At 34.1% G+C, this 20,652-nt stretch overlaps 1 protein-coding gene across 5 annotated transcripts in view; it reads right to left on the reverse strand.

The window, feature by feature from the left end:
* LOC128985640 (uncharacterized) overlaps positions 1 to 20,652 on the reverse strand; it is a 153,079-nt gene that overhangs the window by 96,668 nt on the left and 35,759 nt on the right. For all 5 annotated transcript variants that reach the window (XM_054405404.1, XM_054405377.1, XM_054405395.1 and 2 more), the window contains exons 3-4: positions 18,974 to 19,257; positions 4,186 to 4,308 (exon numbers count right to left, since the gene is read on the reverse strand). In XM_054405404.1, coding sequence (XP_054261379.1) covers positions 4,186 to 4,308; positions 18,974 to 19,257 — 407 coding nt within the window. The remainder of the gene's footprint in view (positions 1 to 4,185; positions 4,309 to 18,973; positions 19,258 to 20,652) is intronic.

The raw sequence follows: 20,652 nt of genomic DNA on the forward strand, positions 1-20,652 counted from the left end.
CGAGGACGAGGGGTAACAGACAAAATGTTGTAACTTGATGGGCGCTTGGGATGATCCGTCCTCATCAAATCTGTAGGAAGTTGAGAAATGTTATAAAAAATTACGACAGTTGAACATTAACAGTGAGCAACATGTTGACGTGCACCATTCTCGCATTGCTCGAGACAACGAAATTGACGAAAAGATTCAATAGTGGTTTTCTCAACACACACCATTCAATATAAATGATGTGCTGATTATTAGCAAATTTCCCTTATAGGGAATAGGCTATTACAGTAGGTCTCATGATAAGACCTAAGATAGGTCTATCATTATAGGTAACCTAAATTTAAACTAAGTTTTAAAACAAGGAATAACGCTTTTAACATTATTCAAAAAAGAACAAATCCGAGACCCAACCCCCCAAATGTATATAAGAAATCGGGAATTTACAAATTATCATGTAACAACTGTGAAAAGTACTATATTGGTCAAACAGGTCGAACATTCGAAGTCAGGTACAAAGAGCATATACAGGCAATAAGATCAAACAATATGACAACACAAAAATCCTCATACGCCAAACACATACTTCAGACCGACCATACATACTCAGAAATGAATAAAAATATGCACTGTTTGGATGTTGAAAATAAAGGTAAAAAATTGAATGCAAAAGAAGACTTTTATATTTATACTCATCATATTAATAACAAAGACAATTTACTAAACTTGACACAAATTCAAAATCAAAACGTAATATTCAATGAAATTATAAATCTTAAAGAAAACACCTCCTTCCCTTAACTTCAAAATTATCACCTGTTCTTTAACAAGAAATATCTAATAATGTTTGTAAATAAAAGAAACTAATAGGTTATGTACTATACTGTGATCATGGCATTAATGTCCGAAACATGTAAGTAATATAAAATAAAATGTTTTTAGGGTACTGTGGTATTTTGATTTACTTAGTAATATATATATATTTATATACCGGGTGTCCGAAAAAGACTCCATAGTTATAAACATACCTCACGATACTATTGTTCAAATGGATGAGTAATAATCATTTCGTGCTCTGTAGAGTATACTTCAAAGTTTTAGTTTCGTACGTTGGCAATAAGTTGCGTACACCTATTTCATTGAACATAGTTTTGGTAATAAATTATAATATATTAATGAATATATTAATAAAACTAAAAAAAATATAAATATAATAAAAAAATAATAAAATATTAATGATGAAAATGAGTAAAAATAGCTTGCATGTCTGCAGGGCTACAAATGGTTCGCATATTGAGGTGTGATAGTGTTAAAATAACTTTTATTTTATTACTATTCATTTAATGCAGGGCTGTGCGAATAGTTCGAAAAACGAATCGAATCCGAATCTTTTTAGAGATTCGATTCGGATTCGAGAACGAATCTACTGTTTCTAACTGGATTCGGATTCGGAATCGATATTCGAATTTACTGGTAAGAGATCCGGGTTCGGATTCGATATTCGAATTTCTTGGAAATAGATCCGAGTTGGGATTTGATATTCAAATTTACTAGATTCTGATTGAATATAATTTTCAATATAATTTTTTAGACACTAAAAAACTACTTGTGCACTCCGATTTGCTGTTGACTGGTTCATGTTAGGGACCTGACCAACTTGGTGTTAGGTTTTAGGCACATTAGTGTAGGTCGCATTTGAACCCTATCTTGGCTATCAGTAAACTTAACCTCACAGTGTTAGTTGTTACTTGTAATAGTAATGCAGACATAGGCTTGTGTGGAGGATTAACACCGAGGTGTATAATAGGCTGGGCCTATGTTTTAGACTACACAAATTGGTAGTCCATCACTTTTAGCGAGTAACTTAGGCCTAGGTGGTATGCCTAACTTATGCCCAATTTTTTAGTTTCAAAACTTCAAATAGGTAGGCCTAAATTTTATAACTTTTTTATTTGGCCCATTTCAAGAATTTTTTTAAGCAATTCCCTAAGTTATTTCAGCCCCAGAAAATGTGGTCTAAAAATGTGAAAATTGGTACTGCTGACTTTCCTCGGATTTGGATTCGACTCTGAACAGGTTTAAACATTCGGATTCGATAACAGCTTTAAATTTCAGATTCGGATTCGTTCCAGGTTCGATAATGGCTGTAAATTTGAGATTCGGATTCGACCCAGATTCGACTCGGGATTAATTAAAATATTCGGATTCGATAAAATCTGTACAGCTATGATTCGGATTCGGATTCGAACCAAAATTTCTGGATTCGCACAGCCCTGATTTAATGTATCAGCATAGCCTTCTCTACGGTATTTGATTTCTAGTAAACACAAATTAAAATTCTATGAAAAAAAACCATCCTATATAGGATTAAAATTTTTTAAGCATCTTCCTAATGAAATCAGAAACGAACAAAGCAGGAAGAATTTCATGAGAAAACTAAAACTTTATTTAGTAGAGAAAGCGTTATATTCCCTGGAAGAGTATTTTTCCACCTCCCTTCTTAGCATTAGTAATTAATTCAGTTTTGATTATTTTCATTTCCTGGTTCTTGGTTTTTAATGTACATAATGATCCAAGATATGCAAATTTGTAAATTATTAATTTAAGATAGATTTAAGTTTGTTGACGCCATTCAATGTACAAAACTGTACTTTATGAATAAAGCATATTTGATTTGATTTGATTTGATTTGATTTGATATCAGTCGTTGAACAGTAGTTAGTATCTAGTGCAATAAATAAATAAATTTTCAAACTAGGTGAGTTTTTGGAGACCCTGTATCCAAAAAAAACTAAAGATTTTACTAAACTGTATCCAAAAAAGTTATTATCGTTCGTTAGCACGATGATTCCCAAAAATCATCCGATTTAGTGGAATTTGGTAAAAACATTACTTTTATTTGTGAATCAAGAGATGGACTATTTATCATTTACTTTGTATTGTAAGTGACTTAGCCTATTGCTTTTGCTTAGTGGCCTAAATAATCATTGAATCATGTAAACGTACATTTATTTATTAAAACGAGTTCGCGAAGCATGATCGGCATGATAAGGCCATAGGAACGGTTGCTTTATAAGTATTTTGCCGTGAGAATTTTTTTTTAATTTTTAACCCTCAAAACATACAATTTTACAGTTGTATCATTAAAGAATTTTGTAGAGCTTAAAAACAAATAATTTAGTACATTAAAAAGTTTTTTACAGTACAGTTATTGGTTACGGAGAAAATTAAAAAATGTAAATTAAAAACCTCAAGTTATTCCAATAGCGAAGATTTATAATTATTGTTTTTTCCTTATTTATAGACACATTTTTATAAAATTGGGTAAATTTGTTTCTTATCATACTATTATTATTTTATATACTATATTACCCTCCCTGTAGCAGCAAACCTAGGTACCAGTTAAACCTAATATTATTTAAATAGGTTTGTGAAAATCAAATCAAGCAAATGGAAATTCGCTTAGTCTGCAGGTTTGCTGAGGTGGGGGTATTTTTATTCATACTTTCATTTATTTTCTATTAATAGCAAATAAACTGGCATACTCTCTAAATCAATACGGTGTTTGCTTCAAACAACTATATTGTGGAAATATTGAAAAAAACCACAATTTTATACGTCTCTGGAAAATTTATTTATTTTGATGGTCTGTATTTTGACCATTATTTACGCTACATACTTGCTGTTGGGCTTAAACTGTCACAAATTTATTCTTCTTTAACGTAATAGTATAACATTTTCGGTAAAATCAACGGTTTGCGAAATTGAGTGAAAAACAATAGGAATTGCCATATTTTTGATATTTCGATAACAAGTGGCGCGCCCCGCGGCGAGCGGCAGTATCTCGAGGTGGATAACTTGGATTTTATGTTATGGGCCCAATACTAACAACATATCCAAAAATCAGAACTACCCGACCTTTTGCACAGCAACCCCATATTTTCTGACAGATTTACTGGACTAAAGGGTTAAACCTGTGTAATGTATACTAAATTATTAAAAAGAAAATATTTTTAAACCATGTGATATATGACAGCATGAGTGTCAGCACACTTAGAGTTATCTTAGTGACTTAGTGCATACACGGCATATAAGGTTTTTACTGACCACGAAATCCGTGTCCGTAGAATAGCTCACAGCTAGTTTCTACATATCTTTTTATTTAACCTTTATTTCTATTATATCATCAGAAAGAATTACCTGTTTTCATTTTTAACCTGTAATATTATCCCACGAATTGCTTTGTTTCTATCAATGAAACACACAGATTGTTCTGTTTGTGGATTATCAACTGGGTCCAACAAGCCACTCTGGAACTTTTTCCTGAAAGTAGAAGGAATTTAAAAAAGAAAACACAATAACTTTAACAGTAGTAATAAAACTCACCTCAACCAACCTAGACAACTACTCTTGATGTACTCTTGTGTATATAAAGTCCCGCACGGGCTTAATATTTTCTAAACTACAACAGATAAATCAATAAGATTTGGTACATCAACACCACACCTAAAAATCTACTTTTTCAAGGAACTATGAATTTTCTGTCATATCATGGGGATGTCCCGCAAGGAGTCAGAAGGAAATCTTAAATAGGAGCATAGGTCAATATGAAATGAAAGGTCTTTTTTAGTAGAATACAATGCCGCAAACCGCACTTCAAAAGGTTGATCCTGCGCAAAATGGCGGCCGTTCAAGATTTCTTTAATCCGCCATTTTGAATCTTTGAACCACTGCCACTTTTTAATCAGGCGTTCTTTTGAGCTTGAATTTACGGCATTGTAATCTACTAGTGAAGACCTTTAATTTGATGTGCATATCGACCTATGCTTACGTTAACAATTTTCTTCCGATTCCTAGGGCTGTGCCCCCTGAGGAGTAAGCGTATAATAGCAATGCAAATTAAATTAATCTTTGAACAACTGTCATTATTGGCTTGGTTGTCCGTTTGAGTTCAAATTTGCGGCATTATATTTTGCTAGTAAAGACCTTTAATTTGATGTACCAGGGTGTCTACTACATTCTGGATAAAAAATTCAAGGACAATTCCCGTACATTTAAGGACACTTTGCCGTAACCTTTGTCTGTGTCATTAGGCCTACCGAATAATTTTCCTGACTTGTCAAACTGTATTAATCTTGTTATTCACTGTAGTGGTACCAGAGAGAAAAGTAAATAATAATAGATAAGAGTTAAAAATTTCAAAATAGAAATTTATTGAAAGTAAACAAACATAGGCCTACCTATACTTTAGGTAAAGCTTGTATAGTGTAACAGAGAAACGCAATCATTGTCTCCTGCGATAGCGACAAATTAATATCTCCATCGGTCACGTAAACATCATAACATAGCTTATCCGATCCAGGCGGATTAATTTGGCATGATTCGCCCTGGCACAACGTTAGGTTCTCGACTACTTTTGAAAAAAAAAAAATCTTTAATGCATATTGTTACTCAGTTCTTAGTACAAAATTAAGGTATGGTAAGCGGCTACCAATAAGCAATAAGCACAGAGTAAGATTATTGTATTTTCATTTGCAAAGTTAATATCGACACATAGCAATCATTAGTTGTTTATCTTAGGCTCAATTACATTTTCTTAATATATTTTACAGCTCTTTCAAGAATCAAAATACCCAGGCCTAGACCTAATTATTTAGGAGGACCTATATAAACTGAGTAACAAACAATGAGGTTATAATAGCAGCAAAGTCACTATCATCATTCTAGTTCATAAGATTTAGATTGCTTAAAGCATACAACTCAATAAATTCCTGTTCTGTTCTCAATAAAAACTGGATTCCTGTGAGAATGTTTCCCATGTGAACATTATATTTATTCCCACGTACATGTTTAGTTCCACTTTAACTATAACCAAATTTAAGACTTACAGCTAAGGTATACATCAATGAATTATATCACATTTCATTTGTAAATTTCTAATAGTTCCAAAGTTCAGTGAGCTAGTTAAAAAAAAAAATAATGATCCTCATTAAAGTACAGTCCAACCTCAGTATAACGAATCTGAAGGGACCGAACTGAATATTCGTTATATCAAGGATTTTGTTAAAACGAGGTTCGTTATATAGAGGTTAGGTTTGCAGGAATTTCGCTAAGTCGAGGTTCAGAACCAGAGTCGGTCAATATAGGTTGGGATTTGACCTCATTAAAATACAATTAAAGTAGCATAGGCTACGCTACAATACTTTACAGTACAGTGTTTACATTGTACAGTAGAACCTAAATTATCCGGCAAAATAAAGGGGAGGGATCTTGAATATATTGCGCAATAATGACAATGGCATTGACCTTGGTACAAGTTAAAAACTGTAAGTTTAAAATCACAGCTTGTTCTAACCCTCCTAAAACCTAGCCAAACACCGTATTGCGTAGTCATAAACCATGTAAAGAACAAAACAAAACAGTAGAAAGTTTTGTAAGCTACTTCTCGTGATAGGCCGGTAGGCTACTTACAGTACAGTACTGATTTATCACAACAGAGGAATGTCAATAATAATCATTAACTATAGCATTGGTGTTGCTAGTTGAAACAAATCGTATTGAAAACAATAAATTATTAGATAAGTCATTATAAAAGAGTATAATCATAGCCAACTCAAGGATAATAAAAACAATCGTAAAAGGAATGTTAAGATAACGATGTTGCTATTCTTTCTCTTTGGTTTTGTTTTTATATTCTTTCTTAGGTTTCTCTTTATCCAAAAATTATACAATTCACCATAGCTATCCCATATCGCCCAATCGCTTACTAAACATTACGTCGTCATCAGTCCTCAGTGAATGAAATCAGTTCTCAGTTGCAACATAGCGCGCGCAGCGACAGCAGACAAAGATGTAAAACGGAGCAGACGAATGTTAGCGCAAGCGATGACGTGACCTTTCCATTTCATTTGATAAAGAAACAGATTTTCCCAAAACAATAATTGGGTGGGGGATTTGTTATATCGAGGGAAAGACGTAGACAATTCGTTATGCAGAGGTTAAATTCGCAATGTAGAGGTTCTGACAAATGATAAATTCGTTATATTGAGGTGTCTTATTTTAGCCGAAATCACGAAAAATTCGTTAAATCAAGGTCGTTGTTATGGTTTGTTCGTTATGTAGAGGTAAAATATACATTGTGTCTTATGGAGAGTTCTAGGGGATTAAAAAAAATTCGTTATATCAAGGAATTCGTTATATAGAGGTTCGTTATATCAAGGTTAGACTGTAATCATTTTTATTATGATCATTCCTTAAGGCCACAAAAACATAGTCTTTCTCGATAGCAGCAAAATTCTTAATATTATCTCCATTGTTCATGAAATCATTATCATTGGCAACAAAATCCTGAAATATCTCCCGTGGTCAAGTGGTCACATCCTGCGGTGACGTAAACGTCATCACAGTATTCCATAATTGTGGCAAAATCCTAGACATCTCCCGCGGTATGTAGACAATACCGTCCTCTCCCACAGTCACCGATTGTCATCCGCGACCGAGGCAAATCACAAAAATCCTCTGTGGCTGTGTAGACTTACAGAAACCTCATCGTCGCCGTCCGCAATCACGGCAAAATCATAAATATATCCCGCGGCAGTGTAGACGTCATCGCTATCAACTGAGTCAAGGAATTGCCATCGTCGTCATCCGCGATTGCGGCAAAACCATGAACGTCTTCCGCGGCCGTGTAGACGTCATCGTCTTTCGTGGTCACGGAAAAGTGATCGTTGTCTTCCGTGGTCGCGTCAAAATCACTAAAATGCGTGTTTTACGATTCCAATCTTCTACCGGGGCTAAAATAAAAATCCTTGAATCGCTCCAATAATCCTGGCTTTTCCCCGGTTTTTTCCAGGTCCCTTTTAGTTCAAGGTTTTTTTCCAGTTCTCCCGGTTTTCCTGGTTGGTATACACCCTGCTATAGGGGAAATTTGCTAAAAGATTCAATTTATTGTTGCATACCGGTATTTATTCGTTATATGCTGATCCATTTTATTTAGGCCTAAATTTCCTCTCCCACAGAGTTATGCCCAATTTATTACTAAAACTTTTTTGGAGATTTTTACTTTTAACGAATTTCCCATATAGTGAATAAGCTATTACTGTAGTACTGGGGGAGCGAGCTGGTCTAGTGGTTAGAGCGCGAGTGGTTAGAGCGCGGGACTCCGGTTCCTGGGGTCCTGGGTTCAAATCCCGCCAAATCACCAATTTTTTTTTTCCTAGGACAGTAGGCACGAGCTTGGGATTGTTTTTTACATTACTTCAGGCTAGACCTAGGGGTTACGGCATTATCACTTTGATAAAATCCATTGGTGACTTGGCGGGGATCGAACCCGGGACCTCAGGGACTGAAGTCTGTAATATTTCATTTCATTCATTCATTAATTAGTATTAAGTTTCTTAAAATGTTAACTTTTGTTCATACACCTTTGTTATTAATCACTTCTCAGAAAGGCTGGCCTAGTATTCATTATCCTAGTTTATACAATTTCATTAATCTGTTAAATTAATCATTAATAATATTCATTCCATAGCCTATATATACTGGGTGTTTTTTTTTTAACTTGCATCTTTATTTATGTAAAAACCGCAATAAATAGAAATATGCAGATTGCGGGAATCATCTATTGACGTAGGGGGCCCAATTTTTTTGAATTCAACGTTACATTCATTTGCTCTTTCATTTGATATGTCACAAGGGGTACCTTGCTATTAAAAAAAAGATTAAGTTTAGGGGAGGGGGGGGGGAATATCTCACAAATTTATGAACCGATTTTCAATTTTTTTTCATAAAACATTTTCTTTTTTCATGCTTTTTCATTTCACATGTCACAGGGGTACCTTGCTATTTAAACAAATTAAGTTGGGGGCAGAGGGGAAAGGGGGGGAATGTGAATGTAACGATGAATTTAAAAAATACCCCCGCCGCAGCAAACCTGCAGACTAAGCGAATTTCCATTTGACTGATTTGATTTACACTGAAATGTCTACTTAAAAATATAACATTTATTCCCGATTTAAATAGAATTAGTTTAACAAGTACTTAGGTTTGCTGCATCAAAGAGGGTAAAACTGTTTTTTTTTTGTAAAATGTTAATAGTTAGTAAGAAATAAAAACGTTTTCCAAATTTGATCAAAATATGTTCATAAACAAGCAAACTACAACAGTTTACTAATTCTCCATAAGAATAACATGGGAATTTTAAATTTACAATTTTTTTGAATTTTCTCCGTAACCATTAGGCGCATAATAACGCTTCAATATGCAAAATTATTTGTTTTTTTAAGCTCTACAAAATGGTTTGGAAAGATAATTGCTAAATTTTATGTTTTTTGGGTGGAAAATGGGAAAAACCTATTTTTACCCCATAAAACCCCCCGTAAACCCCCGTTCCCATGGTCCAATCATGCTGGATCGCGAACTCGTTCGAATAAACGTAGGTTTACACGTTTGTACCAAATTTCATCAAAATCGGATCATTTTTGCTCGAGTTATCGTGCTAACGGACACACATATATATATATATATATATGAATTTGAACGGATGGTGTTTTTGGCCTCTAGGGACCTCAAACGAAAAAAAAAAATCGGTCCCGCGTCCAGGTCTTACCATGAGTACTACGGTAATAGCTTATTCCCTATATGGGAAATTCACTAAAATGGGCCCCCTACGTCAATAGATGATTCCCGCAAACTGCATATTTCTATCTATTGCGGATTTTACATAAATAAAGATGCAAGTTTTTAAAAAAACACCCTGTATTTTTTTTACACCCAAAACTTGTTTATTTATTGACTTTGTAAGAGAATTGCAATACATCAAAATTTCTTATGATATAATTTCAAAATTAGTCCTTAAGGAATCAAAATTCAAGAAGCAGTGAAGCAGTGATCCATGTGTTCAATAATAGACCCATGTGAACATTAAAATTGAAGAAGAATGAGAAGAGAAAGGAAGCCATAGTTGAAAGTTAAATTAATTAATCTCATCAAGAAAACCCAGTTTATATCCAAGATATATTACTGTCAACCTCAAGAGGACTAACTCCAACATTATTTTTCAAAATTAGGTATAAACTTTTCTTTTAAACTCTTTTAAATTCAGTGCACATTGGACTTACCTTTTGGACAACCTCAAAATTTAATTTTCATTGTTCGGATTTTGTAAGTTTAACACATTAATTATTTGGGCACTCTTTCATTTATTAATTCTTAGCATTCAAGCCAGCACAACACCCTACCCTGAGATATAGCATATCTAAATTATACTATTATCAATTTGAACCTTTATTTAAAACTTATCTTCTATTTTATTTTAATTTCAGCCCACACTCCATTGTTAGTACTTTCATTAACGTAACTTAGCCTTTTAAATTTCGTTGCATGTTTGTTCATTTGTTTCAATAAAATACCTTTTGTAATTCGTATATCTTTTGTTATTAACTTTAAACATTTATAGAATAGGCCTAGCCTAAAATGAATATTGTGACGTGAGTTTACAAATAGGCGTACCAACGTGTTGGCTTGAATTAGCTCATTAACCTTATTGCAATTCTCACCATAACTAGCCTATAAGTTTGTTAGATTTAAGAGTTTGCATTGTTAACTTGTCCCGTAATTACCCCTGTTTCCCAAAATAATCAACACAACAACATCGCATATTTAATAATCACGCATGACCTAACAAATTTGACATTAAAATGTCGGAAAATAAATATAATTTACGGCCCAAACGAAACTAACCGTCTCTGGATAGACTATCAAGTTCAAGCGACGACGACATAAATGACATTGACAGAACACACGGCAGCCATTTTGATCAACCAGAACAACAACAACAAACCTGAGAAGAAGCCTCAAATTTCAACGACCACCAACCGTTCACCAGATCCATTGACCAATCAGACAGCGTTGGTCATTTGACTTTGCCCACCTTTGTTCCGCCACCCGAACTGCCTCTAACCGAAACGTCACCGACCAAAAACACAATAAACCGTCGTGCCGAATACAGCCGGGCTTAAGCGACATTCCCCAAACATCGTTCAATGACTTCAATGTGACAGACAATGTTGCAGACAGCCGACGAACAGCTGATATCATTCAAATACAGTCTCAGTCCGTTCATAATGTGAATCTCGAGCTCCTTACACATTCCAAAACTTCAACTGATGAATTAAACGTCAGAAATCCTCCAGTACAGACACCCACAATCGATATGAACATGTTAGTTAACCTTATGACCAACTTGAGTACTGTAATAAGTTTGAACAAACCAGTGCTGAACTAAAGTCAGAATTAAAGTCAGAAATCCGTGAAACTAAATCAGAAATTCAAGAAATAACAAAAGTTCAAGAAATAACAAAACTGCAGATTAATCAAACTGAATCTAAACTAATTCAAACATTTAACAATAAAATAAACGAAACCTACCAAGAAATCCAAGCATGTAGAAACGCATTTGAATCACAAATATGTGGAACTAGAGAAAGTCAAATTGAAATAAAGTCAGAAATAAATGCCATAAAACTAACATGTTTTTGATCATCGAAAACTAAGATGTTTTCGATGATCTTTGTAAGAAACTCAGCACTGGTGTATACGTGGTGAGAAGAATTAGATGGATTGGTGATTTATTATCAGCAAAAACAGCGTACCATGCTTTAATGGAGTCGCATATACAATATGGTCTTGTTGTCTGGGGCGGGACTACTGAAAGCAACCTTAACATAGTATTGAAGCTGCAGAAAAAAGCCATACGTATACTTGCCAACCTTCAACCCTCAGGCAGCTGCAGGGAAGCTTTCAGATCGCTTGGTATTCTAACTGTTGTAAATCTTTACATCAAAGCAGTAGTCCTTCTGGTGAGTGAGTCTGATCTGCCAAAAAGTGCAAATTTTCACGCTTACAACACCAGGCGAGGAAACGACTTCATTCTACCAGTACATCATACCACGCAGTACGCCAGAAAACCACCCTACACTGGCCGTAAAGTCCACAATAGCCTACCACCATCACTGAAGGGAAAACCGCTGAAAACACAACTTCACAAGTGGCTGATAGACAGACCTGCCTACTCCTTGAAGGAATTCCTCGAATCCGATCTGAACCATTAACTTGCAATACATTTTTCATGATATTGTTAAGCATAAAAAAAAAACTCTTGTAGCCTACTAGTTTTAAGGTTATATTATTGTATTTTTATTGACGCCATTGTATTATTCTTAATGAAACTACAAAATAAAGAATGATTTGATTTGATTTGAACACAAAGTATTTTAACTGAAGAAACAGCTAAATTAAATGATCGGCTAATGTTAAAAATTGAAGACTTTCAAAATCAGTTGAAACAATTTTTTGTTAACAGTATATCAAAACAACAATCTAATTCCGAAATAGAGCATAACAAATTCCAAGAACAAATAATCTCTTCCGTAAAATCACAGTTAGAAGAACATAAATCTAATTTTGAGCAGAAAATAGAAGAAATCACAGTTAAAACACAACTTGACAATGAGCGTAACTCAAACATAAATTTAACTGCCCTACAAAATGAAGTATTGCCTAAAATCACCCTAAAAACTAGATTAATTGAAACACAACAGCTCAAAATTCAGACTCTCAACCAAAATTTATCAAATGTGAGTCTGAAGTAAACAACTTAAAGCAAGCTAACCCAATAAATGGACAAGCAGGTGCGATTCAAGTAATCTGTAGCGGTAATGAGAATAACGATCGTCAACTGCCGAAACTGACGACCCAATGGAATATCTGCGCAAACTTAAGCGATATTACGAGAGGGATCGAAAGGAATATGAACTGCAATCAAACCAAATACCTTAAAGACCTATTAGAAACGTCATTTGAAGGACCCGCATCCCGATGGTTGCAACTAATCAGATCAGACATTCTTGATTGGGACCATTTTGCTAAGGAATTTGAGTGCAAATATTGGAGTCAAGCCGTCCAAAGAGGAATAAAAGCCAAGATTGAGTCCAAAAAATATCGAGCGAATGGAACCTTGAGCCGTACGGAATATTTAACCGAACGTGTACTTTTATTGCAATCCATCTCCCCTATTTTAAGTGAAGAGGAGATCATATCATCATTGGCAGAGCGATTCGATTCAATCATCCAGGACAGTGTTAATGTGCAAAATATCACCACGATAAAAGCCATGGAACGACTTCTACAGAAGGAAGACATTCGAGATGGACCTAAGAAAGTCAAGAGCTACAACAACAGTCATCAGAACAGCAGACCGTCTAACCCTAACATACAGAACCCTCAACGTTACCATGATTGATATACTAACCAACAAGCTTACGTGCCTAAGATGAACCGCCAGAACTACCAACACAGTGAAAACTATACACAGAACAACCAACATCATAGGAATCAACAAAATTACCGATACAACGGAAACAATGGTAATGAGTCCTAACAGTACCAACGGGCGCATCGAGACAACAAACCATATGTAAAGCTCTCTAGCCTCTACTCCTCTGTAGAGGTAAAAGAAACTTACGAAAACCTTTACCAAACAAAGATTTACTTCAAAGGGGGGAAAATGCAGCTAGGGGACCTCTAGGATCGTGGAATAAGTGAACACCAGTGCAGTATAATATTATGATTTAAAAGTCTAACTAAATGTGCACACATAAAATAAGTACATAAAATAAAGAGTTAATAAAGAGTAAATAATTGTTACACAGTGATATAATAATAATTGAGAATAGCAAAAATCACAAACACAATTGAAATGATATGATTGAATATTTACACCCTATGTTTTGATTTTATAATCTGTATATAGATATGAAATGAAATATTTCCCTTGACACTTAAATATATTTAAAATATAAGTTGTAAACACTTGCAATGTCCTATCCTAAATCAAAACCGATATTTACATACAAGTTAGTTCATCCCTCTGATAAAATATACTAACTAAACAAACACTTAAAATACGTGTTAACGTAGATAACACCCTAATTTTCAATTATTTACACATATTTGAAATTGTCTCTATTATTATATACACGTCTATATTTGTAGTCCAACTAACAGGTTTATTTATGTGGATTCGATTTGAATCCTGTTTTATTCAAACTTCAAATTGCTCTTGTTTAGGTTGGCCCCTTTTAGTTTAATTGAGGGTTAGTATTTATATGAACTTTAACGTAATTCTACTTCATTTACTCTATTTATATATGTTTACTTCAATTTACTTTATCTTTCTTATAGTTTATTTATTTCATTTATATATAGATTTTGTTATATTTTAATGGAGTTTTCCCTCACATTTAAGTTGTGCACACCATGACCAAATGAGTGAAGATATTTTGACATACCACAAGACGAGGCAGTTGGATTGAACGATTGAAAAGTTCCCCGGGCGTTCCTTTGGTGCGGGCGTAGACTCCGGGGTTGCTCGCTCGAGACACAAGGGTTGATCCAAGCGTAGTCCTTCCTCTCGTCGTCGGTCGCTCGTCCTGGGCCGTCCTCTTCGGGTCGCTTTGGTCCTTGGTAGCGTGGTAGTGTGCTGGTGGCCTTGGGTCTTGAAGATAGCCGTGGGGTTGTTGTGTCCTCGTGGTCTCGAGTCTGGTCGGGATCTTAACAGGTGCTTCAGACTATCCTGTTTTGAGTCACTGTCCCTACTCGATCCGGGACTCCCGACGGTTTCTTCTTTGAAGTTCTACTTCTTCAGACCTCTCCAAGACTAATTAACACTTTTCGTCTCCCAGACGTCCTTTTCCCCCATCGATGTTTGGTTCTTCCTCCGATGTCTTCGGGAAACGCCTACCCTCCAATCATCGGTGGAATATCTCCGATCATCGTCCTCATTGGCTTCTCCCCTCATGTCCAGCCTCCAGAGGGCGTGGTGCTGACCGTAAGTAAAATAATTTCTTTATGCATGTATAATTTCTTGGAATCGATGGGAACAATATTGTTTCTCGTCGATTGTTCCCATCGGTTACAATTTCTTCTACGATGCATTCCAGATCGAAATTCAATCTATGCCTGGCTTGTTCTCAGCCAGGTCTTTGCCCATGAGAACGTGACTTGAACCTGAGATCTTGCGATCATCTTTACTTTTTATTTCTATGAGGGGTCAGCGAACTTTTCTATTGTTCATGAGTTCGTAAAGAAAAATAATTTAACAAATTAATTTAAATTTTTCATATGTTTATACATATCATCGTGACCACTACTCGGACCGGAACTATGGCCAAAACTACAATTATAATCGGAATCATCCTACCAAGGAACAAAACCAACTTTGTGCGATGTTTAGGCCAAATTCCAACTCGCCTAATGCCCCGACTACTTCACCCATGGATCAACAAGTGAACAGCCACCATTCAAGTTCTCATGTTTCACGATCTCCACAGAGGTCGGAAAACCACTCGGCGTTGTAGACTACGGCCGAGTTAGAGTTATGTCAACTGATTCTTCATTGAATATAGTGCCGAAATACTTATGTGATAAAAACCACTTTCTCTTAGAAGATGAATTATAAAATATTTAATGGTTCCAAACTTAATAAAGCCAGTCATCCTTGGAGTCTATATGTACTAACTACCCGTAAAATGGATTTAAATTTTAATACAAAATGAAATCAATATGCAAATCAACGATAATAATGTTACAGTGTAGTTTAATTTGTGTCATCATGAAGGACAAATATGTCAAATAATAGTTAATAATAGCCATAGGCCAAATAATAATATAAATGATAATTTTCATAAAATGATGTACGATGAGTACCATAATAATCTTACTAATATTATAAATGTGAAAGTTTGTGTGTTTGTTTGTTTGTTTGTTTGAAGGTCAATCACGCATAAACCACTGGACGGATTGGGCTGAAATTTAGCATGATGATAGCTCACATTCCCGATTAACATATAGGCATATTCTTATCTCAAAAATCATTTTGGGCTCCGCCCCAGTGGCTCTGTGTAGTTCCCCATGTTAACCTTATGAGTATTCATATCTAAAGGGAATTAAATAATTTTGTCAGCTGTTTCAACTAAAAAGTTGGTTCTATGATATGCAAAAGCATTAAAAAGTTATAAGATTTACCAACAGGGTGCAGCACTATATTTTTTTTGCATTTATGTAAACAGCTAATTTGAACTAAGCAGCAACAAAAAACTGTGGTACGCAATGAGAACTGTCAAAGTAGGATTGTTTACAGTTATGTTTTTGTTTTTAATGTCATTAATAATTTGTGATTTTTTGTGAATTCGTAATAATTTATTTTTCTTTGTTGTTTGGGTGAAGTGGTAGAACATTATGGCTATGGTACATGTGCAATACCATTAGTATACCGTCTTTTACCAACTTATATGCCAACCCCGTACGAAGGACGGGTACTCTGCTAGTGTAATATATAATAAGTATGATAGCACAACACACAACTTCAATGATCAACAAAGTAATCCACCAAAAGACAGCATATTGACATATGAGGAGATTAGTACATCATTACCACAAAACACATGTATTACTTAGGAAGAACAAACAATTTTAAGTAAACTATTAAATAAATACATACACATTTTCTCTGAAGAATGAAGATATCTTATTCGGACCATATCACATATCTGTTTTTAAACGATCATAGAAGAGGAGATAGTAAATGAAGAAGATCTCGGCGACATAAACGCTCAAAGCATTGTGTAAATAAAATCATAATCAATCCATAATCATCAAGTGTCATAAATTATATTAGAGGAGATCGTCATGAACCTTAATCGCAAGTGTGTGTACTCTTTCCCTATTTCCCAAGTGAAAAGTGTGAGAACATATCCTCAAAATTCTTTCTATTGCTATTCCCCTTATGTCAGGGCATGAATTATCTTGACCCTTCATTAATGTCCATGTTCCTGTGTTTATGTAAATTTAGATTAAGAAGTTTCTAATCATCATCACCCAATAATATCAATCATTTAATGTGACCCATAACTAGCTTTAAATATGATTCATACTAAATGATTCATGAATTACATTTCATATTCGTTCGAAATTTGTCTTTCATTCCATATCATACAAATTTCTCAGGAGATAAATTGTAATATTTCATTTCATTCATTCATTATCAGTATTAAGTTTCTTAAAATGTTAACTTTTGTTCATACACCTTTGTTATTAATCACTCCTCAGAAAGGCTGGTATTCATTATCCTAATTTATACAATTTCATTAATCTGTTCAATTAATCATTAATAATATTCATTCCATAGCCTATGTATATTTTTTTACAAAGCCCAAAACTTTTTTAGTAATTAAATTTGCAATAGAATTACAATAAATCAAAATTTCTTATAATATAATTTCAAAATTAGTCCTTAAGGAATCAAAATTCAAGAAGCAGTGAAGCAGTGATCCATGTGTTCAACAATAGACCCATGTGAACATTAAAATTGAAGAAGAATGAGAAGAGAAAGGAAGCCATAGTTGAAAGTTAAATTAATTAATCTCATCAAGAAAACCCAGTTTATATCCAAGATATATTACTGTCAACCTCAAGAGGACTTACTCCAACATTATTTTTCAAAATTAGGTATAAACTTTTCTTTTAAACTCTTTTTAAATTCAGTGCACATTGGACTTACCTTTTGGACAACCTCAAAATTTAATTTTCATTGTTGGGATTTTGTAAGTTTAACATATTAATTATTTGGACGCTATTTCATTCATTAATTCTTAGCATTCAAGCCAGCACGACACCCTACCCTGAGATATAGCACGTATAAATTATACTATTGTCAATTTGAACCTTTATTTAAAACTTACCAGTATCTTCTATTTTATTTTAATTTCAGCCCACACTCCATTGTCAGTACTTTCATTAACATAACTTAGCCTTTTAAATTTCGTTGCATGTTCGTTCATTTGTTTCAATAAAATACCTTTTGTAATTCGTATTATATCTTTTGTTATTAACTTTAAACATTTATAGAATAGGCCTAGCCTAAAATGAATATTGTGAGGTAAGTTTACAAGTCCCGCGCTCTAACCACTACGCTAGCTCGCTCCCCATCAAATCAGCAATGGATTTTATCTAAGTGATAATGCCGTAACCCCTAGGTTTAGCCTAAAGTAATGTGAAAAACAATTCCAGGCTTGTGCACGTCCTAGGACAAAAAAAACATTACCGTAGTACTCATGGTAAGACCTAGACCTGGGACCGATTTACTTTTTTGTTTTGAGGTCCCTAGAGGCCAAAAACACCATCTGTTAAAATTAATACATATATATATTTATAAATGTGTCCGTTAGCACGATAACTCAATCAAAAATTATCCGATTTTAATGAAATTTGGTATAAACGTGTAAATCTACATTTATTTTAACCAGTTTGTGAACCAGCATAATCGGACTACAGAAACGGGTGTTTATGGGGGGTTTTATGGGGTAAAAATAGGTTTTTACCATTTTTTACCCTAAAAGCATAAAATTTCGCAAATTCTTTCCAAACCATTTAGTAGAGCTTAAAAAACAAATAATTTAGTACAGTATATTGAAGCGTTACTGTGCAACTAATGGTTATGGAGAAAATTCCAAAATATTGTAAATTTAAAATTCCCATGTTATTCATATGGAGAATAAGTAATCTGTTGTAGTTTGCTTCTTTATGAACAATTTTTGAACAAATTTGGGAAATGCATATTTTTCATAAAAAGCTAGAGTATTAAGATTTTCTAAAATTAAACACTTTTTTACCCTCCCTGTTGCAGCTAACCTAAGTACTCGTTAAACTAATGCTATTTAAATAGGGAATAAATGTGAGATTTTTAAGGAGACATTTTAATGTAAATACAATCAGGCAAATGGAAATTCACTTAGTCTGCAGGTTTGCTGAGGTGGGGGTATTATTTTTAAAATAGGTATCCATGTGATTGAAAGAAATAATATTTCTAGGTCTGATAAGTATCATAAACTGATAAATATTTTTAATATTTTTTGTATGACTATCTACTTACATCAAGCCCTTGAGGATATGTTTGACGTCAATACTTTTGTCAATCAGCCAAAAATTCCACGGGTTGTCACCACTGAGGAACATTAACCTATGTACTTTGTTGTCATCAGGAACAAAATACGGTATTGCAAAGCTGGGGCAATCAACAGTAACAGTCTTTAAAACTGCATTAATTGAATCCAATTCTTTAGTTAGTCTTACTAATTCAGCTATGTTTTGCTTAATCACGGTTTGTTTTAGTTCTGGCTCTGCAATTTGGTCTCCTTTCTTAAGAAGGTCATGTACCTGAAAAAAATAAATTATGAGAAAAAAATTAATCAAATACACAGGAAAATTCCAGCACAATAACATAACTTTAAGGACACTCAAGATATTCACAATGTTGAAAATTATAGGTTACTAGAGAACCCGCATAGTATGAAACATAACACCGAGGGAAACATTATACTTAAATTTGAGTAATTCTAGTTACATCTTAGGGTTGTTTAAATACTTGTAGGAAACCAATTTTAAATATCTCTATTTGCGTCGTCAAGGTTCACCTACATTATTTCTGCTCTCGGTTTTAACTGATAACTTCTTTTTTACTATAGGTAAGATTCACTTACTTTTGCCTGAAGGTATCAGATGTTAACATATGCTGTACATGTTTCGAGCTACTTACAGCTCATCTTCAGCAGCATTCTTGAATTTAAAAAATCACATCAAACGATGTTTGTCGACTATTTACAGTTTATATATACACACACGAACACACGGAACATATATAAACTGTAAATAGTCAACAAACATAGTTTGATGTGATTTTTTAAATTCAAGAATGCTGCTGAAGATGAGCTGTAAGTAGCTCGAAACATGTACAGCATATGTTAAAATCTGACACCTTCAGGCAAATATTAAAGGTGTCTAGGCTGATATAAAATTAATGATAACTTCTAATGAATGCTAAACGATCTGCTTCAATTCTAGCTAACATGTTGCAACAAAGTTTTTCCAGCATTGAGAATTAAAGAAAACTGTTGCCTAGACATCCCCCTAATCAAACGAATCTTCTCCGTAGAGAATCCTGAAAAGTGGAGTGATATCAACCATTTAATGTGCTCCATTTGTTACCCACAAACTCTGGGTTATCAACTGGAAAGCCATAATCTGCTTTCAATAGGCTAAAGCAGCAACACCATTGATAGTTTGTTAACGTATTTTAACTTTTTAATTTTGTGTGTTGGTGTTAGTCACAGTATGCCCCGCATCAGAACGTTCTCACGTTGATCAGTGGGGTTTCTCTTAATATCTGTCCCAAAGTTTTGAAAGTATGGATTCATTTGTCGAAATAGATATTTCTTGTAGCTTGTAAGATTTGGATAGCAATTTTCATTTTCTCTTTTAGAACAGCATATATTATTTGCTTCTCCTGAATCATAAAAATAAACTGAACTGTAAGTACTCGATCGTTGAATATATAAACACTAATTCCTTCACTTATGTCTAATATTGCCACTAAAATTCAGTCAAAAAACTTCGTATAAGTTTGTCCGAACTTATCAACTGTTAACTGCCTCCTTTTGGGCATTACAGTATTTAGTTTTCTACTAAATGTTTTGATTTACATTCATTTGATCTGACATTAGGCAAGTTTATTTTACCACCGTGACATGTGCTTCGTATATTTTTTCACTTCCA

This window comes from Macrosteles quadrilineatus, unplaced genomic scaffold (assembly GCF_028750875.1).
Source record: "Macrosteles quadrilineatus isolate MER2022 unplaced genomic scaffold, UCM_ALF_1.0 Scaffold_1__1_contigs__length_201487025, whole genome shotgun sequence".
Classification (NCBI taxonomy): domain Eukaryota; kingdom Metazoa; phylum Arthropoda; class Insecta; order Hemiptera; family Cicadellidae; genus Macrosteles; species Macrosteles quadrilineatus.